General features: G+C 28.8%; 7 protein-coding genes across 8 annotated transcripts; 3 read left to right on the plus strand and 4 right to left on the minus strand.

Moving 5' to 3' along the window:
* Positions 1-189: 189 nt before the first annotated feature.
* LOC141524081 (transient receptor potential cation channel subfamily A member 1-like) lies at positions 190-5,889 on the minus strand. Its single transcript, XM_074237732.1, has 2 exons — positions 5,872-5,889; positions 190-2,156 (listed from the first exon to the last, which is right to left on the minus strand). Exons 1-2 carry the CDS (start codon positions 5,887-5,889, stop codon positions 1,167-1,169), a joined length of 1,008 nt encoding a protein of 335 aa, XP_074093833.1. The 3' UTR covers positions 190-1,166.
* A 14-nt stretch (positions 5,890-5,903) lies between these two features.
* Positions 5,904-8,405, plus strand: LOC141524184 (phosphocholine transferase AnkX-like). The gene is made up of 2 exons (XM_074237884.1): positions 5,904-7,814; positions 7,894-8,405. Exon 1 carries the CDS (start codon positions 5,904-5,906, stop codon positions 7,176-7,178), a length of 1,275 nt encoding a protein of 424 aa, XP_074093985.1. The 3' UTR covers positions 7,179-7,814; positions 7,894-8,405.
* Positions 8,406-12,299: 3,894 nt separating this feature from the next.
* LOC141524183 (putative glutamate receptor) lies at positions 12,300-18,160 on the minus strand. The gene is made up of 11 exons (XM_074237883.1): positions 18,140-18,160; positions 17,400-17,500; positions 17,233-17,316; positions 16,836-17,150; positions 15,614-15,720; positions 15,049-15,219; positions 14,258-14,496; positions 13,985-14,199; positions 13,385-13,641; positions 12,567-12,639; positions 12,300-12,491 (listed from the first exon to the last, which is right to left on the minus strand). The coding sequence occupies exons 2-11, from the start codon at positions 17,433-17,435 to the stop codon at positions 12,306-12,308; spliced, it is 1,683 nt and encodes a 560-aa protein (XP_074093984.1). The 5' UTR covers positions 17,436-17,500; positions 18,140-18,160; the 3' UTR covers positions 12,300-12,305.
* A 1,493-nt stretch (positions 18,161-19,653) lies between these two features.
* Positions 19,654-20,313, plus strand: LOC141524126 (uncharacterized). The gene is made up of 2 exons (XM_074237789.1): positions 19,654-19,810; positions 19,892-20,313. Exons 1-2 carry the CDS (start codon positions 19,735-19,737, stop codon positions 20,134-20,136), a joined length of 321 nt encoding a protein of 106 aa, XP_074093890.1. The 5' UTR covers positions 19,654-19,734; the 3' UTR covers positions 20,137-20,313.
* Positions 20,314-20,826: 513 nt separating this feature from the next.
* Positions 20,827-22,026, plus strand: LOC141523970 (uncharacterized). 2 transcript variants are annotated; one of them, XM_074237586.1, is made up of 3 exons: positions 20,842-21,112; positions 21,235-21,466; positions 21,685-21,842. In XM_074237586.1, the coding sequence occupies exons 1-3, from the start codon at positions 20,956-20,958 to the stop codon at positions 21,698-21,700; spliced, it is 405 nt and encodes a 134-aa protein (XP_074093687.1). In that variant the 5' UTR covers positions 20,842-20,955; the 3' UTR covers positions 21,701-21,842. The 2 variants fall into 2 exon arrangements, with proteins under 2 accessions (XP_074093686.1, XP_074093687.1); XM_074237585.1 differs by having other exon boundaries at positions 20,827-21,112; positions 21,235-22,026.
* Positions 22,027-22,781: 755 nt separating this feature from the next.
* Positions 22,782-23,628, minus strand: LOC141523978 (uncharacterized). The gene is made up of 2 exons (XM_074237595.1): positions 23,423-23,628; positions 22,782-23,350 (listed from the first exon to the last, which is right to left on the minus strand). The coding sequence occupies exons 1-2, from the start codon at positions 23,481-23,483 to the stop codon at positions 22,911-22,913; spliced, it is 501 nt and encodes a 166-aa protein (XP_074093696.1). The 5' UTR covers positions 23,484-23,628; the 3' UTR covers positions 22,782-22,910.
* An 818-nt stretch (positions 23,629-24,446) lies between these two features.
* LOC141524057 (uncharacterized) lies at positions 24,447-26,119 on the minus strand. Its single transcript, XM_074237701.1, has 3 exons — positions 25,848-26,119; positions 24,965-25,138; positions 24,447-24,889 (listed from the first exon to the last, which is right to left on the minus strand). Exons 1-3 carry the CDS (start codon positions 26,079-26,081, stop codon positions 24,608-24,610), a joined length of 690 nt encoding a protein of 229 aa, XP_074093802.1. The 5' UTR covers positions 26,082-26,119; the 3' UTR covers positions 24,447-24,607.
* Between the last annotated feature and the right edge of the window lie 75 nt (positions 26,120-26,194).

Raw genomic sequence — 26,194 nt, forward strand, 5'->3', positions numbered from 1 at the left:
TTTAACACAATTATTTGTTAAACAACGTTTTGTCGGTTTGATTGTAAAGATTAATGATTAATTTATAGTTCAAAAAAGGTAAATTTTTTTTTATGAGACGAAGTATTTAAAATATTAACTTCATTTAATTAAAAACAAAAATATTTTATACTTACTGTTTTTTAATTTTTCGAAGAATTTTTTTTTTCTTCTTTATTTTGTTAAATTTTATTTTTAATTAATATTATAAAGAATAATCGAAAGTAAAGTCGTTAAAAATTTTATTTGTTAATTTTATCAGTCAATAAAATAGCATAAATTATAATTATCAATACAAAAATTTCATTATAATTGTATCTAATATCTATACAAAATATTTTAAATTAAGATCCATTAATTGCAAAAATTAATTAAATTTTTATTAAAAACTTGTCTGAAAACTTTCGATGGGTCTTGATCAGCAGTGTTACATAATTATCAAAACACTGCTGCTAGGAGAAAATTTTTCAAATCGTCATTATCGATATACTCAAATACTCTAAGCATGACGACGTAAGGTAAAGTAGTAAGTGCGACGATTTGATGCATCGAAGCCACGCTCGCATCCAACAATTTTCTCCTTCGGAAAGCTTGGGCCCATTTGCATTTGAAAGCTGTGAAGTAATATCTCAAATCATTTCTATAGTTATCAAGGGCGAGTTCTTTAAGTATTTCAGGCTTTAGTGCATAGCCCGCAAGGCTCGGAATATCTTTCTTAAAAATATCAAAGTAAGATAGAGGAGTTTCGGCAATGAATTTCACCTTTAATCTATTCACCAAACGGCTAACATATGCCTTCGTTTCTTGATAAAATACCTTTAGCGCACGTTGATTAGGTTTTTTTATTAATAGTTTCATCCTAGAAATGTCGCTTTTAGCAACCTCGTATCCTATACCTTGTCTTTTGATAATGTACTTGATACACTGCTGGATAATCACGTAAATTTGGGGCTTGACGATTTCTTTTCTTAAATTACCATAAGATAGATTAAAATCCTTTTTATAATCAACGTTCTTGGTGGCATATGTTAGGGGTGAAGAAAAGTCTTTCTGGATGGTCAGCTGCTTTATCAAAACTACGTTCAGAACTGGAGGACATGCTCTATAAGCAGCGCGGTTAGCGATCAGCGTCAGTGGATCATTGTTTATCATTGCAAAGACGTTTGCTCCAGCGTCCAACAGCATCCTGGTAATTTCTCCTTTTTCGATGTAATGAAACGAGAGTTCTTGTTCCGGCAAGCCATGTGTAGAGGTGTGTATCCTGAGTAGCAACCTCGTGAGTATCTTACATTGACGAAGCTTTTGAAGTTTTCGGTCATTTGTCCGAATATTTTACTCAGATTTTCAAGTATTAACGTCATTATTTCTAAATTATTACTCGCTGTGGCATAGAACATGATGCTTTTGATAAAGCGATGGCTCGTTTTGAGGATTACGTCGTATTCAAGCAACAATTTCACTACGTTAATATTCCCGTAGAGTATCGAGTGCGTCATAAGGGTAATGTCTTTGTTGTGAACCCACTCGGAAAGTTTTGAAAAATTTCCGTAGTAGTGAGTCTTGAAGAGAGCGTCTATCTGAGCGCCATTGTCAAGAAGAATTTCTATAATTTCTACATTTGGGTCCAAAACGGCCAAATGTATCGGCTGGATTCCATCTTCCGCGACAGCGTTAACGTTGCCGCCATTTTGGATCAGATGCGAGACACTATATGGATTCTCATTTTTGCAAGCCAAGTGCAGACACGTGTAACCTGAAAATTTTCCCGACGGGTAAGTAGCGTTAATAAATTCGGATAATTTGATACCTTTGTTTTTTTTGCAAAGTGAAGATACGTTATTAATTATCAATTGAACAATTTCTTGGCTGTTGCTCTCAATTGCGTGCAGCAGAACTGTTTTTTGGCAATTTCGCAAATCTGCGCCATATTCAATTAAAAGTTTCACTAAACCATAATTCTTTCTAATTATACCGTGAATTAACAAATTTACTCCCTCGTAGCAGTCATTGGAAAATTTTTCACCCACCAGGTATTTTATGTACAGTTCTTCTGTGTATTTAGCATTTACGTCAGCGCCATTTTCAAGTAATATCTTGACGATATTTATATTTTGAAAATAAACCGCCGCGTGAATGGGCTATCCTCCGTCGGGCGCCAAGAAATTGACATCAGCGCCTCGGGCAATTAAGTAACGCACTAGTTTTTCGTCGTTATCCCCACTGGTGAGATGTAATGCCGTGTAACCTTCTAAAATACCGACTGTCTGAAGGGCACCGTTTATTTCCGCACCATTGTTCAATAATAACTCGATAAGACTGAAATTTTTCTGCTTTATTGCGAGGTACAACAATGAAGACCCTGATAGCCACCTTACCTATAACTTACTGTCAATCTACGTCCGCAATTTGAAGCAAACTTGACGGAAAGAGTTGGCAAAGCGAGCGATTACCTATTAGTTACCTATAACCTACTCTGCAAATAGACGTCAAAACTTGCTCTACAAGTATTTCCTTCAAATTGTAGTAAAGTTGAAAGGAAATTTAACTACAAATTTGATTATTAACTTGTATTCAAGTTGCGGCCGTAGATTTCCGTCAATTTGCTTACAACTGTTGTTGAGAGAAGAATTACCGCCAACTTGATGTATAAATTAACCGTAACTGCTGGAAGTCAACACTCACTGAGAAAGCGCTGGCTATCAGGGGAGGTTCATCCTGTTCGAATTTTTATGTCCCAGTTATTTTTCAGATAATTTAAAATTTTTTTTTCGTCACCATGAAGAACAGCTGATAAAAAATCGGCCTTTGTTTTTGTTGATGGCTTTTTGAAAATTTTCCTTCTCTTCATTTTGTAAGAAATTTTTTAATGATTATTTAAATTATAAAAAATGATTAATTTTCACATAACGTAATGTATTTTTTTACAGAACATGTTTTGACGAACAATCAACACTCAATGCAACAAAATTACACACTAAAATATCATTTATAATTATCGAAAGTTAAAATTTTAATAGGTTAACTAACCGTATGCTTTTATTTAAAAAAAAAAACTTAAACACGCAGTCACTGGTTAGATGCAGAAAATACTAATGGTCGAAAAACATAATGTTTCCATTAAAATGATGGAAAAACATAATGCGGGTACGCGCTGTTTTTCATTTCATTTTAAGAACTAAGTCTCAATCCAAATGACTTATCCCCTCTCGTTTAGGCAAAATTTATACCGGCAGAACATCTGTTCATTTGAAAATGGCTTATTAGTTTAGACGCTGGATTACCCTTTCGTAAACTTTTGAGGTCGGTGTACAAAATGAAATTATTTTTTATTTATTTATTTATTTAATGTACAATTTTTAGGATTATTTCCTTGATTGACTAGGAAAATAGAATAATCGTAAGTTTAAAAACTTCAATACACATATTAAGACATATTAAAAGATTTGCGCATTTTAATAATTAGTACATATAATTTGGAGAAACAGAAATGAAATTATTTTTATTTTTTTTGATCCGCTAAATTTTTTTCGAAATCCTGGGCCATAAATTGTTTATAATTATTTTTTAAACAATTGTTTAAATATAATGTTAATTACGTTTAAAAAAATAATGTTAGAAAAAATTAAAATAATTTCAATTTTCTATCAGAGAAGAAATTCAAGTATTGAAAAGAATTATAGTTTTGTTATTTTCAAATCTTCTGACCTTTTTAATTTCGTATTATTTATGAGGGTTATTTCAGAGGACAATTTTCTTCATAACAATAAATTAAAAATTTTACATGTATCGAAGATGATAAAAAGAATTAGATATGTTTACGATAATTAGTGTATCTTCGAAAATACCCGAAACAATTTGTCATTAAGGTGAACAATAAAAAGAAGTTTTCAATAGAAATTCTAGTTGTTCAACGTTTGAATACACTGAGAGAAAAAATTTCTTTTACTCAGTATAAGTTAAAATATTAATTAGCAGTTAAATGTTGTATAAAAATTTTTTTTAATTTAATTCTTATAAAAGTTATTATAAATCAATTTTACATTTTATGGAAATAACAGAAAATTAGTATTTAAACCTACGTCATGAACTTAATGATATATGCGTATGCCACACTGATAAGATTGTATTTGGGGCTTTCCACGCCAAATCCGTCAATTTGAATAGTTTTATTTTTGTTTTCAAAATATTTTTGATATTTTTCAGTACCTATCGAAAAACCCTTCCTGGAAAATTTTGAGATTCTTTTATATTATCTCTATGGGTATTTTTTCTTGTATAGTATAATTTCAAAAGTATAGAAGTCTAAGATGGTCATAGTAACATTAAATATACTCAAATTTTTTTATAACGACTCTCTCCATACGAGTAAATGAGATTGCAACTAATGGGCTGCCTTAAAGTACTTAAGAAACGTATTTTCAAATGAAAAATTTGTACATTACTCGTTAAGGCTCAGCTTTTTCAAAAGTAGGTATGTTGTAAGGATTCAGTGCATTATGGGACCTCTACGATATGCATGTTATTATTTCTTGTAAGCACAGTACAGCTAGTAATTATCTTAGAAACATTTTGACTACAGTGCACAAGGTTTAAAGATAGGAAAATAAAGTTGACGTGTGCTGTTTTGAATTTTTAAAGTGTTTGTTTTATATTTTGAATTTTTACTTAACAGTAAATAAATTTTTACAAAATTCAGATAATTTAAAAGTAAGTAAGCAATTTATATTATATAATATTAGTTAATGAATTTACATTAAAATTTTGCAAGGTATAAAAATAATTCAGTAAAATTATAAGCTCTTAATATTAATATTTTGGAATCGATATAAACAGTAGTTTGAAATATTTCAGATTTGTTAATTTTAAAAGTTAATTATATTTAAAAAAGATTGAACACAAAGTTTTGAAATTCGTCTGTGAATTTTCAAATTATTCAGATTCTTAAAATTGATAAAAATTGCTTCAAAAGATTCCGTCATGCATTTTTATATATTTATATATATATATATATATATATATATATATATATATATATATATATATATATATATATATATATATATATATATATATATATATATATATATATATATATATTTATAAAATATATGAAAAATTGATGTGGGTACTCAAATGAAAGGTCTCGATGAGAGTAATGTCAGAGTGAGCTTATATCTTTAAATATTTCAATAGTTCACAAGATACAAGGTCATTTCTTAATTATTGATATTTTTGAAGATATAAGCTCATCTTGATGTTACTGTCATCAAGAGCTTTCATTTGAGTACCCACATGCATTTTTCACACATTTTTTATATATACATATATATACAATATATATAAATATATGAAAAATTGATGTAGGTACTCAAATGAAAGGTCTCGATGAGTGTAACATCAGGATGAGCTTATATCATTAAAAATGTCAATATTTCACAAGATACAAGGTCATTTTTTAGTTATGTATCTAGAAATAGAGCATTTTCGAATGCAGCCTAAATATTTATCATAATGAATTGACTATCGGTGAGAATGGTATGATATCTTGAAAAGGCACAAATTCAAGTCAAGACCTTTGCAATGACACTAAATTTAACTAAAAAAATCGATTTTATCAAATGATTATCCTGGAGACAAAATTTTTCTTATTCTCTTAATAATATTGATAAAATTGAATTATTGAGACAAGAATTTTGCCAAAAGTTTAATTAAAAAAAAAATTTCTTATTGTAGTACGCTAGATTAGAATTTTTATGTTAGCTCTGATTTACCGATTTATAATAAATTGCTAAAAATTATTTAATAAAATTTTAATACGTATTACTAAAAGTGATTTCTTCTTTCAGAATTCACCTTTTTACGATTCAGCATCCGTAAAAGAAACCATGCCGAGAAACAAGTTCGATAAGCTAGTTCCAATAATCCCTATCCGTAATATAAAGGATATAAATTATACTAACGTTGAATTTTTACTAAGAACAACCAATTTCGACGTGAACAAAGTATCTTCATATTTAAATGGGAAGAAAAAACAACAAACAACATTTTTGTCCACAGCAATTTACAATAGAGACGAAAGATTAGTGGATTACTTATTGGAAAAAAACGCCGACGTAAATTTAAAGCCCTATCAGCATTCACTTTCTTTTGCGCGCTTCGCTGTTGATATGAACGACGAAATTTTACTCCGAAAGTTGATTGCTCACGGCGTTGACGTCGAGGATGCTTCATCAATGCCGGGAAAACAAACGATCTTATTTGATGCCGCGTACAATGGAAAATCTAGAATGGTGGAACTGTTAATCGAGCATAATGCCAACTTGCATCACGAAGACATTCACCGGACAACCCCGTTGATAATTTCGAAATCATATAAAGTGACAAAGATTTTGCTTGAAAAGGGAGCCAAAGTCAACGCGATGTCAGAATTCTGCGGATCAGCGTTAATGCAAGCAGTCCGATCAAGCGATTTATCTAGGATTAAAATTCTGCTGGACTATGGAGCAGAAATAAACTGCATAAAGAAGAATTATTTAGGTACTGAACCAATGGTTCATTTTATGACGCACACAATACAGACGGATTCTTTAAAGTTTTTTCTGCATTTAAACGACGAGCTTGACATCAATATTTTAGATGACAAAAGAAGAACTGCTCTTCATGTGCTTGTTACTCGTCCAATATCTTCAAGTGACAATGAAAAATGGCTCCCATTGATTCAAGAGTTTCTCAATGCTGGAATTGATATAAATCAAAAAGACATTGATCAAAAATTACCGGTCGAATGTTCAACAGGCCGTAATTATATTTGTCTTTCAGAGATTAAAAAACACATTATTAAACTGATCTGTCTCGGGTGCGTTTTTGTTTGTCCGAAAAATCGCTTGGCTGCTGATAACCGGCAGTACGACAAACTCCGAATTTGCTGTGAAGAAGAGTTTAAAATTATCAATAAGACTTGCTTAATCGACAGCAAAATTACTTACTTGGACGTATTAAAAAAATCCGTGGATGAATTAATGGTTGAACTCAGAGAAGTTGATCTTCCTGGTATCATCGAAACTGAACTTCATCAGATATTCCCAAATTATGGACCAATGATTTATTATAAATTATTAAAAGTTATTCACAGGATAAAATCAACCAAATATGTTTTATAATTTATAAATTTATTGTACAGTTAATTTTTAACAAAAAATTTTTATATTAAACTTGACTAAATCGTTGTGAAAATATTTTTATAATGAATACTCACCTGGTTTTTTTTTTTTTTTTTTTTCTGTGACTAATAATTTTTCATGAAAATATTACCCAAGTAATTCATACACTGTCTAATTGTTTTATTTATCTTTTCAATATTACTGTTTTTCTTGAATCTTGAGTCATGATAAAACATTGAAACTAGATCTAAGGTCATTAATTATGTCGTTCTATTATACCACAATCTTTAAATAATATAATGTCAATAATAATATTAACAACAAATGATGACTGATGACTATCACGTGGATTGCAGCACATTATAAAATATTAGAGACTGATAATTAAAAAAGCAATCAAATTTGCTGTTATTTTTTACGTGTATTAATAAAATTTATGTTTGTTAACTTTGTTATCACTGTTGAAGAACGTCAATCGAGAGTTAACATGTTTTTATTGACGTAAATAAATGATATAAATTGCTAGGAAGTTGGATTTTAATTTCAGTTTTTTTTACAAGTGTGTCAAAGACAAACTTTGAAGAATTTTGTGGAATTTATTGAGAATATTCATAATTTTGAAATAAAAATAAAATGGTAAAAAATTTTTTTCATAATAATATTTTTACTGAAATTTTGATCGATTTTGATAATTAATAATTGATATTAATTACAGACAACAAAAAGTGTCGTTTGTATAATTTTAATGATGGTTTTCATTGGAATGAACTTTTGCTTATTAACTGAAGGAGCTCCGCCGATTAGCGCAGCTTTTATTGATTCCAATAATGATATTTTATTGCAAATGTCAAATGGAAAATCAGAACCAGAGAAACTTATTCGCAAGCCTCGGTCATCAGACCCAAAAGAACTCGAAGATCTGGAAACAGCTGCTGGTACTAATTTAATGCGACCGCTTTTCGTTTATCGACAACAAATGGAATCTCGCGCTCGCCAGAATAGAAAAGCTATTGACAGACGTCACGCATTATTCTACTGAGTATTTAGTGATAGATAATTAGTTTTTATATTGTAAGACTGATGGAGAATTAAATGAAGAAGAACTATTTTTTTTTTAGAGTGAATTAATTGCTGCTACATGTGAAGGTCGTTAGTTTTTTATATTTTTGAATAAATATTGTGTGTATATTAGTTGGTAATTAAATAAAATAATTAAATCTATACATATATAGGAGACTTTCTATAGATATAGTCACTTATCACGGTATTTCTGGAACTATAAGACCTAGAGACATAATATTTGGCAGGAATATTCTTTTCGCCGAGTAGAGGTCAGCTAAGAACGAATTTTACAAAATTCCACCCACAAGGGGAGTTGCGGGGGCGTTAACAATGAAAAATTCCCCTTTTTAAACTATAGCTCTTATCGAATCCAAATTTGGTAGGAATCTTCTGTAAGAGATGTAGAAATAATCTATAAATGAATTTTACGATATCTCACCTCACAGAGGGTTGCGGGGGTGGGTATTAACAATCAAAATTTTTTATTTTTAAGCTATAACTCTTACAGACTCCAAATTTTGTAGGAATTTTCTGTAAGTGATGAAAAAATAATTTATGAACGAATTTTACGATATTCTACCCCAAAGAGGATTGCGGGGGTGTTAATAATGAAAAATTTCCGTTTTTAAACTGTAGCTTCTATCGACTCCAAATTTGGTAGGAATCTTCTGTAAGAGATGTAGAAAAAGTCTATGAGCAAATTTTACGATAGCTCATCTCACAGGGGTTTGCGGAGGTGGGTGTTAACATTAAAAATTTTTAATTTCCAAGCTATAGCTCCTATAGACTCCAAATTCTCATTTCAAATTTTTTTCTTCGTGTCAATTATTATTCACTTTTGAAAAAAAGCCACGCAACCATTATAATGATTGCATTGATTACATTGAAAGTTACAATGAATGTTAGCTGGAATAATTACATGGATAAAAGGTATATGCTAATTTGATGAAATTCGGAATTTGTGAAAGTCAAAACAATACTCTAATTAAATTTCTAATTTATATCTAAAAATACAATTTTATAAAATGCCCAGCGAAGCGGGCGGCTAACAGTTAGTTATATATATTATTAAGAGAATAAGAACACAATATTTTATAAAACTATATTTTATCTAGAAAATATTTGACTTTTAATTTTAACAAAAATAACATACTTTTGTAATTAAAATCTAATACATTCATTTCCATCAATTAAATAGTAAATTATTAACAATAATGTCAAATATTATTTAAGGGGGATAGCCACTGTGACGCTGGAAAAAATAGGCAATTTTCGGGAATTTTTTTTACTAGGATAATAAAGGAATTTGGGGATCGGGTTTTTTTTGTTTTATAAAGTATATGTTGAGGATAATTCTCCTAAATTTTTATTCAAAAATATTTTGTTATCACAAAGTTATAAACATTTTTGTAGAGCACCAAAAAAATTTCCCCCTCCATTGCCGGTACTGTAACTCAAAAACGGATTATCTGAAACAAAAAAACCAAACGGCATTTTAATCTATAGGAATGTCGCTATCGTCGCACGTAAGGGATTTTGAAAATTTTGATTTGAGAAAAAATGGCGCCATATTGAAAATTTTTTCGTCTTTTTCCTCATTTTTTGGACTCAAACAGCCTTAAAAATCTTAAAAATTAAAATTTTCAAAATCCCCTACGTGCGACGATAGCCACTAAGTAGACGAATACGGGGAAACAAAAAAATTGAGAATCGGTTCATATTTACGAAAGTTACAGTACCGGAAAGTTTGAAAAAAGTCGTTTTGAGAAAAACGCGAGTAAAGTTTTAAGAAGATTCTCGCAACTTTAAAATCTAGTCTTTCACAAAATATTCATACTCACATCAAACTATCAAGTCCTGGGCCATATGAGGGTTCTTCCTCCTTATCTTTAGTATTGACCTTGACTTTTTTATTTTTTTACTGGCCGTTTCCATGCGGCTTTCAGCAGCTTTAACCCGAGTAGCGTCGCGCTCAGCGCAGTATGAGTAGAGTGTTGGTCCTACTTTAACATCGAGATTCTCTAATATCTTCAGAGTTGCTAGAGCCCCATCATTGAATGTAATTGTTGAAATATATAAAGCTATTTCAACAATAAGGGAATAAGAAGAATTTGTTTTTGGGGCGAGCTGCCACACTAATGCATTGAAGCTTTCATTATTATTTTGTGTAAACCCACCGACACATCGTTCCAATAACTCTGGATTCGATAGATCTTCATAAATCGGTATTAAAGCTTCCGCAATATCTGCAGGAAGTGGTGGTTTTTCAACTAATGAGTCCAAAGTATTTGTTGCCACAGCTTTTTGAAATTGACACCACGAATTTGCACCTTCAGGACAAAGAAAATGCTGCGGATCTTCGGGTGATGAAAACTTGTGATAAAATGTTTGCCAAATAGCATTATACATCTCATCAACATCATTAGAATGACGTCTGATTGCTAAACCATAATACTTTGTAAATTCATTAATTGCTTTGTCCGTTAATCGACCTTTCCCACCTAAACTTTTCTGTGTATTTTCTTCTTTTCCTGTTTTTGTCTTCTTGTTAGTTCGTTGCTTCTTCAAAGCCCTTAGTCGACTGCCCATTCGTTTTTGCACGTGATTAATACATTCCTTTTTTTTTATCTTCACCATGTCCCCATACGGTTTAGCATCACAAATATTTTTATACGTTTTAGTGTCACCATCACCTATATAGTTTACATACTTAACGTTATGTAATAACTCTGATCGCATAAACATCTCTTTTATTCCATCTACCTCCATTTGTCCAGAAGAATTTTCATGGTTTATTGGACAGTCTAGAGCATGGTCTTGCATAAATTGATCGTATTCAGCTGTTCCTTTTTTGAGCTCATTAGCGCACACATCTTACAATAACTGGATTTCATACTTACATCTACGATTTTGCCAGTGAAGTAACCAATTAGAGAAGATATACCAAATGAAGATTTAAACCCTCTTTTCTTCCAACTACCGTCACCGGAGACAGAAATTCCAGGAATGTCATTGGATTTTAAATGCTTGCAGGTTTCTTGGATTTCTTCTTTAGCAGCTTTTTCAACACTAAATCACAACAGTTTCTAGCTGCATTTCTGATTTGTGTGACCAGACGATCGTAAAAGCTATGGAACATTGGTCGTGGTAAATCCATGAAAGCACAAAATCTTTCAGCTCCAGATAACCCAATACCAATTATCCGCATTGCAAAGATGAAACGGCGATTAATTTCATACGCATTCTTGATGAGTGGACATGAATTTATCAAAACTGGATCACATTTTTGCAATTCACAACTAGTTTAAAACCTAATCCTCGAATACTTGTCTCAGTAAAGTTTACATCACCACCACACTTTTTACACGATACACAGCCACTTAGTAAATTAAATATCGAAAAAAATTTATAATTTTGTAGCTAATACTCGAATCAATTGTACAATCAGATTTTTGTGATAATTTCCTCTTGGAAGCACTATCACGTCGTTGAGAGCCAGTATTTTTTCAGTTTCATATCTGTTGAGCGGTCGATTAAATTTTTTCCTGTCGTTTGGCAGTTTTCTTTCGTTTTTAATAACTTTACTTTGTTTACGATCCATTATTTAACAAATTTTTTTGTTAAATAAACAAAAAAAAAAGATCAGAAGATTTAAAAAAATAAGTAAGTAAACAATAACGAGTACACTAAGAAACTCAATAAATTAAAGAACGAGTGTGTATTCATACAAAACAACTAAACTATGAGGTACAGTATCTCAACAATAAGAAAAAATATACGTTAAAAGTCAAATAATTGTAACGGTTGACAATCGTGAGGGAAAACAATCGCCAACCCGTACGAATCAAAGACGGAGCGAGCAGGCGACGTTTTCGTCGAAGCGCCGCGCGTAAAACGGTCAATCGACGCGCTCTTATAAAAATGACTATAACTCGAAAACTATTCGGAATTTTTCTATAAAATTTGAAATACATAATTTTGAATATATAAACTTCAGTTTAATGAAAAAAAAAAAAAAATTTTTTTTCCGAAATTTTACAGTGGCTATCCCCCTTAATTGTGTTTTTATTTTTCGGCGATAATGTAACCTTTGACGAACTTAACAATTTTCTTCCCACGGTTACGCGCCAATTTGAGCTGCATTAGCTTCTCACCACACATTATAAAAACACTCAAAAAATTACTGACAATTAAAACTACTATCAGAGGTAATACGTCGTTTATCTCTATAGTCGCCCATTCACTTTTGATCTAAAAAAATATACATTAAGCTTCGCTATACAGAAAGATTATTCCATGATTATGAATCAATAATAAAATTCTTACGTTGTCACCCGGTAACGCCCAATCAGAATGTAGTAATTTATTCAAAAGTCCGCTGTCTCTCAATAAAAGTATGCTGAAAAAATAAAAATTTTTATACTTAAACAAATGTCATTTATTTATTATTTTTTAAAAGATTTTTTGGTTTGAAAAAAAATAATTTTAGATAGAGAACTTGCGAATTTTCATCCAAAATTGTTTTTTCCTAAATTTATAAAAATTTTTTCCAAGAAGAAAATTAATGTGAGAAAAATATTTATTTTTTTAGCGAAGAAATAAAAATATTTAAAATTAATTTTTTATTGCAACATTGCGTTATTTTTTTTTTTTTTAAAGATTTTTCAACGGATTTTTTCTCAAAAGGCTTTTAATTGATTAATATTAAAGTGGACTTACATATAGTAGTGCACGGAAAAAAGTAAACTGTAAAATTCAGTCGAATTTCGGTTAATTTTTATTATAAAAATTAACATATTACAAAAATACAAATATTACAGAATTTAATGTAGAAAGTATAAAAGCCATAATTTATAATTTATAGTTTAATATCGAAAATATTTTAAAGTAATTAATAAAAAATAAAATCACTATTTTACTGTTTAAAATATTATTTTTTAGCAGTTGATCTTTACTTATTATAAATCGACTATTATTTATTACAGTTTAATTTTTCCGTGTGATTTTAAACTTTCCCTAAGAAAAATAATTAAAAATGATTTGAACGTATTTAAAATAATTTGATTTGAATACTATATACATTTTGCATTGAAGTAATATTTTCAAAGCAATTTTTTATATTTAAAGAAATATATCTTATTTACTTATTATTGATAATGCCACGGAAAGGACAATCGGGTCCCAGAGCTATGCCGATAGAAGCTTGTGAAATTGTATCTAATGGCACCAAAGTACAGTCGACTGACGATTTTATTTGCGATACTGCAGCATCCAGTGACATGAATGCATATTTATCTTCGCTGCATACTTTTGATAGTCCTTCGAAATAATTAGATGGTAATTCTGTTTCTTTTACTAATACTTCGTTGTATAAAACTCCCATTATTGGATCTGTTGTATTCTAAAAATTAAATATTTTTATAATACTAAAGTTAGCCGACGTTTTTAATTTTTTGATTCTTTTTAATTGATTTAATTATTTATTTATTTTAATTTATTTAATTAGAACAAAAAAATATTTAAAAAAAAATTGCATTTATGGTTTTTCAAGTTTTTTATGAATGAAAATTAAAAAAAAATTTTTTTATAATAATTTTTTCAATAAAAAAAATTCTAAAAATTTTTAGATGTTGGCTAATTTAATTTTTATAACATTTGTATGTATTAAAGTGTTAGAAACTTTACATTAATTAATTATTTAAATTTAAATTAATTAATTAGTTATTAATTAATTAAAAATAAACCTGAAAAAAGGTAAAATCAGCAGAAGCATCCAAAACAGCAAAACGATATGTGCGATCTTGTAACAATCCTTCCATGGTCGTGAAAGGTAACACAAATATTTTAACAGCTAAAGAGCTTATTAGTGCTGCTGAGTAGGCTGCTAAAACTACTACGGCTGTGACATGGATTGAAAATTGTACGATCCGTATTGGATTTAATATTGATAATTCCATTCCTTAAAAATAAACATCATAAAAATATTTAATTAATTTCAAAATATATTCAATTTTTACCTTGACTGCATAAAGCGCCAAAAATAGAAAAAACGACATCCCAAAATTTAGAGTCTGCTTTATCATTTTCAATATTCTTTAAATGAATAACAACAGCTATTGATTTTATTATTGTTATGAATGCGCTGCTTACTAAAATAATTATTCCCAGAGCACTCCAAATATCGTTGGCAAATGGTGTTATGTATTTGTCCCAACTGAGCATTGAAGATTCTGGTTTTTTGATGAATGCTCGAGACCTATTAAGTTTATGTATAAAAAAAATTTACTTGACAAAAGCTATTCATAGTATCTTATAGAGAATATTGTGTAGTTTTCAAAACCATCCTTTGATTTTTTATACGATCATTATTTCCAGAGTTATTGATTGCCAAAGTTAAAAAGTACTTTTTTGCTTTGACTGACGTTAACTCCGCGGTAAATCATCGTACAGACTTTTTGATTATGTCAAATTGAAGGGCATTAAATTTTCTAAAAAAGCTTTTCAGCGAAACAATGAAAAAAAATTTTTTGAAACCCGTAGACCTTTTTTAAGACGAGAAAAATTTGGAAAAATTTTTTTTTTCGTAGTTTTCTTACGATATCTCCAGATCCGAACATGATAAAAAATTTTTATGGTCATATCGGAAAACTAGACACTTGGAGCTACAATTTGCTTTTTTTTTTGTTGTACAATTTTTTTGGTCATAATTTATTCGTTACAAAAATTATTAAATATCTACCGAGTTAATTTTCATAATGCCAAAAATATCTTCTTTTTAATTAATATAAACTGATTCAGTTATTCTTACTTGGTTGAATAAAGGGGAGTAGTAAATTTTAATGAATTCAGCCTATCAGTTGTTATCAATAATTCAGCAGCAAATATATCCGTTTTATTGTCAATCAATGTACTCATTGCGCCGGTCCAAGTACCGTTCTCTAACAAATAGCCCCATTCATTTGACGTTTGATAAGTCAACCTAAAAATATTAGTTGTATTAATTGAAATTGTCAGCTTATTAAAAAAAGTTTTAAAATTTGTTGTTTGTCAGAAAAATGTTTGCTAAAATTTTTAAAAATTTAAGAAGAGTTAATAAAACTTTAATCAATCCAAAATGTAGTTATTCTGTAAGCCGACGTCGGGGTGACGGAAGTAAAAAAGATATTTATGAAGAAAAATCATCTGCTAGTCAAGAAGAATATTTCCGTCAAGAAACTCAACGTCAATTGCAAGAAATTTTAGACAAACTTGAAGATAAAGACAAAGCGGACAGTAAAAACAAGAAAATTGATGGTAAAATTAATAATAATAATAATAATAAGGAAAATAAAGAAGATAAAAAAAGTTAGGTTTTGTTTTATTGAAAAGCTTACGTGCAATTTAAACTTTCTTTCAATAAATCCATTATACCACCGAAGAATCCTTTTAGTCCTATTACATTGTTATTCTTATCACGAATTATTTCTGAGAATGGTGGATCCTGTAAAAATTAATAAAAATTTTATTTAATTATATTTTTCGTATTTTTACTCAAACGAAAAAATTTAGTAAGAATTTAATAAATACAAAATAATGACGTTAAAGTAAGCAGTTACTTAACCATTTTTTTAATTTTTTTTAATAGATAGATTTTTTCCAAAAATTTATTTTTCAAGAATTGCATTTTTCGCACAATTTTAAATTTCATATATTTTGTACAATTTAAGCTATCATTTATCTAGTTTTGATGATTTTTTCAAATAATTCCGTGATTTCGAAAATTTTCAAAAATTTTTCAATAAACGTATTTCGGCCCTTTTTTTTTGTCAAATAATTTTTGAGCCGTAAAAGATAGCTTAAATCTGTGAATTTCTTTAAAAATTCCCATAATTAACTCAATTTAAGTTATTATTCGTCGCCTTTTAATTCTTTTTTAAATTTATTTCGTAGTTGGGAAAATTAAAAAAAACAAAATAATTTTAGTCTTCTCGTCAAATAATTCTCATATATTACAATTTATATTTTTTAAATAGTGCTTTTTTGTCAATATTCAAACACGGAATCTACCTATCCATGAACTGAAAAAAAAAATGAACTTAAATCAAGAGAAAAATTCTTGATCCAAGAAAATAATTTTGAAGAGTTTCATTGTCTTGAATCTTGAGACGAAAAATTCTTAAATTGAATAAAATTTACTTAAAACAAGAAAAATTTTTTAGTTTAAGAATTTTTCTACTTAAATCAAGAAGATGAAATTCTTCAAAATTATTTACTCGATTTAAGTAAATTTTTTTTTCTGTGTGTCGGGTGTGGCCGAATGGCGCTTTTTTTTACGACACTGAAGTTAGCAGGCGTCTAAAAATTTTTAATTTTGTTTTATTAATTAAATTAAAACTAAAAAGATATTTTAAAAAAATTGCACTTATAGTTTTTCAAGTTTTTTACGTGTGAATTTTTTTTTAAATTGTTTAATTGAAATTTTTTCAATAAAAAATTTCTAAAAATTTTGAAATGTCGGCTAACTTAATTTTCATTTTTTTCTGCTATAATTTATCTGTTAAAAAAATTCTTAAAATTATCAAAGATCTGCAAAATTAATTTTTATTACGAAATAACCTCCAGAGATACAACCCGCAATGTATGGCCATGTAAATCACTTCTTCGTTGATACAAACTGTACTTAGTGTATGTAACACCTGATACAATATTCCAGGTCGCGAAAACACCGTGTCTCAATTCAAGTCCTCTGTAAATTTGATAGACTTCTGTGATGGTTTCCCCTTCATAATCAACTTCCAAATTTCTTTTCGACACCATAAAGACACAGTCGAAGGGTATGTAAATGTCGCGAAAGTAATCGTAGATCGATGTTTCGTCGTTGAAAAATATTAGCCACGTTGGGTACGCCATGTCTATCCACGGCGCTAGTAACTTATAGAGAAGAAAATTACTTAAGAATTTTTACTTAACTTTTGAGTAGCATAAAAATTAATAATAACTAAATAATAATTACAGTTGCAAACTGATCCCTCAATTCATCCGAGTCGTTTAAGAGAACAAACAGAGGTCTCTTGATGTGGTAATAACTGCCACCGATCTGAAACGTTGAAGAAGAGTTTTATCAAACATTTGATTAATTGTTAGTGTCAAATTGTTAGATAAAAAAGAATTTATGTTTACCTCTGTAATAAATGTTTTAATATTCATTATAGCCATACGGATACCAGATCTACTGAAGTACACTTGGAGATTTTTTAACCTCGTATGATCTTCTATCCCAACTATTTTTCCAAACAAATTAGAGCAATGATAATTATTATCTAACTAGTATTAAAAAAATTATACTGAGAGAAAAATTAATTTTTTTAAAAATTAGCAATGTTGTAATTAGAAATATATTTATCGAAAAGCTTAAACAATTTTATTTCTTAGCTGAAGAAATGAAAATTTTTCTTTCAATAATTTTCAAAATTTCAAAGTTCAAAATTCACGATTTTAGGTATTTTTCAATGAAATGGTGACGATGCTATTTTTTATGATTATTGAAATATTTTTTTTCTTAAAGAGCGATAAAAATAAAATAAATTAGAATAAAAAAATTCAGAGTATAATTTGAAAATTTTTTAAATAAAAAAAAATTGAAATATTTCATTTTCATAATTTTTATCATAAATCTGCCTTGAAAAAAAACAATTTGGAAAAAAAAAAATTATTCAAAATGATCAATTTTTTGATTTTTTATTTTATTCCAATAATTTAATCTAAAATAAGGGGAGCCCCACCTCTGCATAATTACCAAATTTTCTATGTATATACTTAAATTTATTTGCATTACAATAACGACAAAAGAAATTGATCTTTTACAAATTTTCAGAGCGTAAAACTTTTAAATAAAAAAAATCAGAAATGAACTTACATACCTTTAGGTTCTACTGGTTCTAAAGTTGCGTGTATCAATATAATACACGTACTATTATAATATCTATGAATACTCCGAATTATTTTTTCATAGATATGATTTGGACGGTTCAAAAAGTCATTTTTGACTACTGGTAATATTAATAACAATAAAAAAACTGAAAAAATCACCAAATTTTTCATACTTTCCTACTCAGTTATCGATTTTCCCTGTAAAAACAAACAAATCAAGTAAATTAATAAGCTACTATGTAAAATTTCACATGTTTACATGCCATAAGCATCAGCGAGTATTAAAAAAATAAAATATTTAATATTAATGTAACATTTAATGCATCAATTTGATTTAACACTGACAGTTGCTAATGGATTTCTGTTTCACTGATTATAAATATAAATGTGGCTTTATTGTACTTGTGTATATAATAATAATTACATCGGCGATCGATCTTAACAAATATCGTGAGCGTAATTGCTTGATCGATCAGCTTAGATTATTTTATCTCTTCTAGTAATTTCTACTCACGTTATGCGGTTTTTTTTTATTGACATTCGTTTAGGGGTGCTTTTTTTATTTGCACAGCTGCAGTTGTCTATTTCTACTACGTATATCGTTTATGGTTATGAATATTTAGTGTTTCATCAACATTCTAAGTATAATAATTTGAAAAAAGTCAAAATTATCCTTAATTATTTAAATTCTATGTAACAGAATCTTTTAATCAGTGTTAGACAAAAAAAAATTTTGATATTCAATTTTTTTATAAAAATTAGTCATTAGGAAGAAAATAATACTAATTGAAATATCAGTAATTAGAAAAAAAAGATATTTTTAATTATCTTGAAAAATTCGCAATTAAAAAAAAATTCGGAAAACCATATTTGAAAAATTTTTTCTAGTAGTTTTTTTGAGATTTCTCAAAATCTACTGGTCCGAATCGGTCCAAAGTATATTCAAAACCTAAGTTCAGTTAAGCTTTTTTGAATGGCACCAACCCCCTTTTTTTGAAAATCTCCGATTTTCTTTGCAGGAAGTTAAAAAATCTAATCAACTTTTTGGCCTAAAAATCTTGTAGGAAATAAAAAATCAAATCGATTCTTATAAAATAATCATTAGAAATGAATTTATTGATAATGTATTTGAAGCCTAGCATGCCTCAGCACGATGCAGCACGATACAACATACTGCAGATCAAAAACGCAAGATTTAAGACAATGAAACTCTTCAAAATTATTTTCTTGGATCAAGAAATTTTCTCTTTAATTAAGTTAATTTTTTTTCAGTGTACAAAAAAAAACATTTACAATACTAAAATAAATAAACTGTGAAAAAATATTTATTAAAAAAAAATATTTATCGTTGAAATTATTTCTTCAAGAACGCATGAACGATAACGAGTCCGAGGAGTAGAAAAATGAATGAATATTAATAACAATAACATGAAACTAACCAATACCAATAACTACTACCAACAACAGTAATTTCAAGTAAAACGCAATCAAGCGCCTCTATAAGTACAAATAACCACTGACGTGTCTTCAGAAGACCGGTAACGTACAGTAAGTTCACTTGAGCTAATTAACAAGTGTCTTCGCCATGTTTAATCGAAAAAAATACCTGCTGATAATTTTGGTAGTAATCAGCCTCGTTGCTACTGTCGTACAATCTAAAAGTAATTATAATAATAATAATTATTAATTTAAGTTTCTTCTCAATTTGTAATTCTTCTCTAACTGCAAAAAAATTTTTACAGTGGTTGCTGACGCTCCGCCTGACCTGGTGATGGAAAAAACAACAACCAAGGGTATTGTCGGTTCTATAACTAGTTACTTTTGGCCGTTTACTTCCGTAGCCCTGCAATTCATCAACAGCATACTAATTCATACAAAAAATATGCAATTGCCTTGTACTATTTACAATTTATCGAAGCTGGAGTACTCTTGCACTCCATACTATGCTAACGTTATTGACGACAGTGGCGCTCCTATGGCTCGTTAACAAATTATTTTTTTTTATATTATAATATTAATATTAATTACAATTAATAATATCATAAAAATAATTTTATTGTTATTTAGAAAGCTTTATTTTTATAATTACAAAACACATCAATGACTTTTATACTTTATTTCATATTATATATAAATAAAATAAGAATGGATTATTAAATAAAAATTACTGATATTAATTTATGTCTTCCTTGTTTTATTATTAAGAAGAAATCAGTTTTTAGTTTTTAATTTTTTTTTCGATTTAAAAAATAGTTTTTTTTTTTGGTTTGAAATTTAAAGAAGAAATAAATGTTTGTTTTACTTAAAATAATTATTAAATATTATTTTTTATGTGAAAAGAAGAAAATTATGATAATAAAATTCAGCATTGACATTGCGGCTATTAAAACTGATAAACAAAATAATTATAAATTATCGGATATACAAATTATAACAATTAAAAACTCAAGAAGTAGATAGTACACGTGCGTCACTGATATTTGGCATTGAATTATAATAATTAGTGTTTTTACAAACTTTTGTTTTTTTTTTTCTGTGAATTTTACATGTAGATAATTGATAATTAACAAAACATATTTCTTATTAAAAAAGAAAATATTAATAATGTAGATAATAAAAGGAATATTTTTAAGAGCGAATTATTAATCTGATGAATTAAATGTTTTAGGTTGAATTGAGTTGAGGTGGTTATTGATCTGGTTAAAATTCATAATACAAGTACAAGGAAAGTGATAAGAAAAGGAAGTAGAAGGGGAAGCGCTACATAAATTCAAACAAAAGTTTAGAGTGTTTGAAACAGTCAACCATGTTGAAGTTAACAGTATTTGTCGTATTTATTCTTGCGGTTATCATCGAAGCTGGACCAGTTGTTTACAACAAACCGGTGTTGTTGTCTTCTCTAAATCCGCAATGGCACCTTATTCCGGTAGAACCTAAAGCATCCAGTGTCCATATTTTCGATGGCATGTGATCATTTTTAAACTTTTTATATTTTTCTCTGTGTTTATTTTTAAAAATTAAAATTTTTGGGTGGAATTTGAATAATCACCGAAAATTATTATGATTAATGGTATGTTTTTTACAGATGAACCAAACCTCTTTGGCGCAGAGCACGATGCCGCAGAAAAAGAGTCGCTTTACGATCAAATATACGGCTGGACTCTGAAGCCTATTCTGGACTTGACGGATTGGATGCTAAGTCCAGTAATGACTATGTATGAAAAGACAATGAATTTTATTGGATTTGGAAAAAAATTGAAGAAAACGGATGACGACGGTGATGCACCGAGATCTCGCCGGAAACGTGGAGTTGTTGGGTCAGTTGCTAATACGGCTGTAAATACTGTTCATTTACCATTATTATTTATTTATGACATTGCATTAGCGCCATTTCGATTAATAAGACGTATATTTAGTTTTATAACGGTACCATTTCGTGCCGTTTATAACAAAATAGGAAGTTTAATACTACCATCATCATTTCGAAATAATTCACAAAGTCCGAATGTTGTATTGGCATTATTATCAAATACAGGGTCAACAACAACTGACAATGAAGAAATGTGGAATCAGATGATGAATAATATGGGCAAAGTCGCTAAACGTAGTGCTGTTAAAATATTTAATAAGGGATGGGATTATACTAAAGCGGACATTCTGCCGTCTTTCGATTCACTTATTGAACAATACGGTGAATCTGATTTCTTGCCAGAAGACTTTAGAAAAATGCTTAGAAATTTCCGTAGAATTTATCAAGTTACACATATGTTTAATATTATTTAAAATTGGTTTTCAAATTTTTTGTTGTTGTAATGCCTATTCAAATTATATATTTATTTGTTTCCATATGTTAATAAAAAAAAATTCAAATATTGCTATCTAATCTGATTTTATTTCTTCACACACGGAAAAAAGAAAACTTGAAAAATTACATTATAAATAGTAATAAATGTCCCGTCGTATTTAAAACTAGAAGGGGAATTTGGACAATTAAATAAACGCACATACACGGAAAGAACAAAATAACACTGACTATCATCCCAGATTATACTCAGTGATATCTGTGGTGACAAAAAAAAATTTAATAGTAACTATTATAATCCAGATTATACTGAGTGATATCTGGATTATACTCATTGCAATCTGGATTATACTCATTATAATCTGGATTATAATCATTATAATCTGGATTATACTCATTATATTCTGGATTATACTCATTATAATTTGGATTGTACTAGTTACTATCTGTAAATTTTTTTCACTCAGTATAATCTGGGATGATATCCAGTGTCATCTTGTTCTTTCCGTGTAAGTTAAATTTACAAAGTTTTGTTAATTATTTTAAACTTTTTTCAGTAATATTTGAGGTAAACATCATTGTTAAAAATCAATTAATCATTTTTTAATTTTTTAAAATTAATTTTTATATTAAATATTTTTCCACATTATTTTTAATAATTCTTAGTAATTTTGTTTATTGGCTATCTGTTGCTCTATTTTGAGTAATTTTTTTAGTACATAACAAATAATTAATTTTAAACTAAAAACTAACTTATATTATTTACATATCTCAAAAAAAATTATCTAACAATTTAATGATTTATAATTTTCGATAAAATATAAAATAAAACAATTTTACATTATTATTTATTATATTACAAAACATATCAATGACTTAGAATTAAAAATTATACATTCACATTAAAGATAATAATACAATTATAATTAAAAATAAATAAATTCATAAGAATGGACGAATTAACCCTGTATTGCTTCGGGTTTAGCTATTCCTCCGAAGAGAACATCAATCGTTGGTTCAATGAATATCTGAATCATCATAATAATAATCGTCTTCGCAAATCCCGGGAAGAACAACGACGGAAGCGAATCCATCAGAGTTTTGATAACATATGCTAAATCTTTGTCGGCTGTGTGACCAGTGCAGGCGAAGGAATCCAGAGCAACAGTACAGGGAAATGCTCCCCCAAGAAGACGTCCAACAGCGCCGTCAGTCCATAATTGAAGTACTTCATATCCGTCAATAAGTTTTCCAATTGTGTCTCCTACCAGTTCACCAAAAAGAGGAACTTTCATCCACATTGCCTTGATTCTGAGCATCAGGCCCTTCAATCCTCCCTCTTCATCTCCGTCGTCGTCTTTGTCATCCTTATCTTCTCCGCTTTCATCCCGCTTAGTCACTGATAATTATTGTGATTAAATTCATGTTAATTAACCAATTAATAATTTAAATAAAAAATAAAAATATTTACCATGAGCATGAACGGCAAATGCCAATGTCATTACCAAAAATACCAACAGTAAACGCTTCATGATTGCTCGTGCATGAAACGATAGATAAAATGGGCGAAACACTAGTGAAATTTTTCCGTACAGTCTCTCCCCTTTATAAGTTTTCTAGTTATCGATGTATTTGTGTCTAATTTTATTTGCTAGTTATCGTTTTCCAAGTCCAAGTCGAGGTCTTCTTGCTAGTCTTGCGTTTTTCTACTTTTCTATTTTACCTCGTTGTGAAATTATGCTATTTCATTATTATTTTTTCGTTATCTAAAACTTGTATTGAAGTTTATGATTGTGAATATTCAAAGCTTTGTTATAAATATTATTTTAATATTTTACTTAGTACAACAATATTTCTTACGCCTGAGGCATTTCATGATCTGTTTTAGGGTTGATAATTTATGACGCAATAACCGATGTTAATTTTAGTATAAATCAAGAAATATTGCACACCTGATAAGCGAAGCGTTGTTTTATTAAAGTTACGAGTGCAGTTGGACTATTTTTAGTACAACCGACTTATCAATGTTATTCTATCGAGAATTCTCAACAGATCCTAATGAAATTTAATATATAGATTTCTTGGACAATTAGCTTGTATAAACCCTAAAATTAGCGAAATTCGTCAATAAGTTTAGAAATGGTAGCTCTTCGAAATTATCAAAATAAAATCACGTTTTCGGTGACTTAATTGATGTGTAACTTTCGATTTAAAAGAGATGACTAATTTTTGATAAATTCATGTGAAAGCTCATAAAATAACCGTTTATTTGACGTATATAACATTAACATTTTGACTGATTTTAGTTATTTTATCGAAGTTAAGAGTGCAATTGAAATATTTTCAGGCAATATGTTGTACAAACAAATTATAAATGTTATTCTATCGAGAATTCTCAACAGATTCTAATTAAATTAAAATAAATTTCATTTAAAGTATTTTATTTTAATCAATTGTATTGTGGAAAATGAAATTATAAAACGTGCACGTTTTAATTTTTTAAACTTTTTTTATTATTTTTAATAAAATAAATATTTTTCATTTACATTTTAAAAATCTTGAAAAAAAATTCAATTCTAAATTTTTAAGGCTGTAAAATATTGAGACTTTTCATTTAATTATCAATTTTCTAGACATATACAATAAATAATAATGTCTAAGCATTTTTTATACAATTACTTGTAGCTATCCTTGCAGAACTAACATTATTGTAAAGAGTAGTCATCGGCATTTGAAAGCAACGCATTGTGCCAGTAATTCCAGAACTCGATATCGAATCCCCAGTATTCTTCAATTGGCTGACAGTAGACTCGTAATTGTTCACTGAACTATTAGCTTCCGGCATTTGTTGGGCAATACAAACTTGGACTTGCATTGGCGTTCCTGATGCGCAGTTTATCATTATCAAATCTAATTTTGATAGCAATAATTTGCCATTCTGTAAAGAAGAAATATAACTTGATAATTTTTGTTGTAAATAACATCGTTTATTATAAATTGCATTGTAACATACAAGAAGATGAGTCTCAATATTTTGCTTCACAGGTTTCAATGTTAGTACTTGATCATTGACGCATTTATCGAGGGAGTTAAATGCAGCTTGACTCGCATCTCTCAGGCGTAATCTCGTCGGCTCGAAACAATGATCTGCATTTTTTCCTTGTGCATTTGCTGCAGTTATTGCTTTCTGTTTTTGTAAATTAATTTAGCAGATATTTAATAATTTTAAGAATTTTTGTAACAAATAAATTATAGCAAAAAAAAAATTGACGTACACGGGAAGAAAAAGATGACACTGGATATCATCCCAGATTATACTGAGTGAAAAAAATTTTTAGATAGTAGCTAGTATAATCCAGATTATAATGATTATAATCCATATTATAATGACTATAATCCAGATTATAATGACTATAATCCAGATTACAATGAGTATAATCTAGATATCACTCAGTATAATCTGGATTATACTAGTTACTATCTAATTTTTGTTCACCACAGATATCACTGAGTATAATCTGGGATGATATTCAGTGTCAATTCAGATTATACTGAGTGAAAAAAAATTTCAGATAGTAACTAGTACAATCCAGATTATAATGAGTATAATACAGATTACAATGAGTATAATCCAGATTACAAAGAGTATAATCTAGATATCACTCATTATAATCTGGATTATACTAGTTACTATCTAAATATTTTTTCACCACAGATATCACTGAGTATAATCTGAGATGATATTAGATGTCACGTTGTTCTTTCCGTGTTGAGAGAAATTTTTAAAAATGGTCAAATGACTTCTAACTTTAGTGTCATTTTCCGTTTACGCAATTTATAACGTTAACGACAACTAATTCCATTGACATGGTATAAAAAAAAGATAAATAACTTACCCGCGTTTCATCAATTGCAGAATTAACAGCATTGTTAACATTAGTCATTTCATTTATTTTTAAATTACTCAATTTGTACTTTAAATTTGACTCTAGAGAATTACTGTAACGCGTTAGGTCATTAACGGCTGAATTAATCTTGTTTTTGAGACGGGTAATTCCATCCGAAGGGTTCGCACCTTCAACAACTAATAAAATATTTATAAAAATACTCATTAATATTATTAAATTCATCTTCAGCTTCAATTAATTCGTTTCGTTTTAGCAATAAGACTGAGCAATTACTTCACCAGGAGATTAATTTATATATTTATATATCGCTTATTGTTCCTACTTGCTTGATAGTA

This window comes from Cotesia typhae, unplaced genomic scaffold (genome assembly GCF_013202065.1).
Source record: "Cotesia typhae breed Kobodo isofemale line unplaced genomic scaffold, CoteBio_Ctyphae contig_22, whole genome shotgun sequence".
NCBI lineage: Eukaryota > Metazoa > Arthropoda > Insecta > Hymenoptera > Braconidae > Cotesia > Cotesia typhae.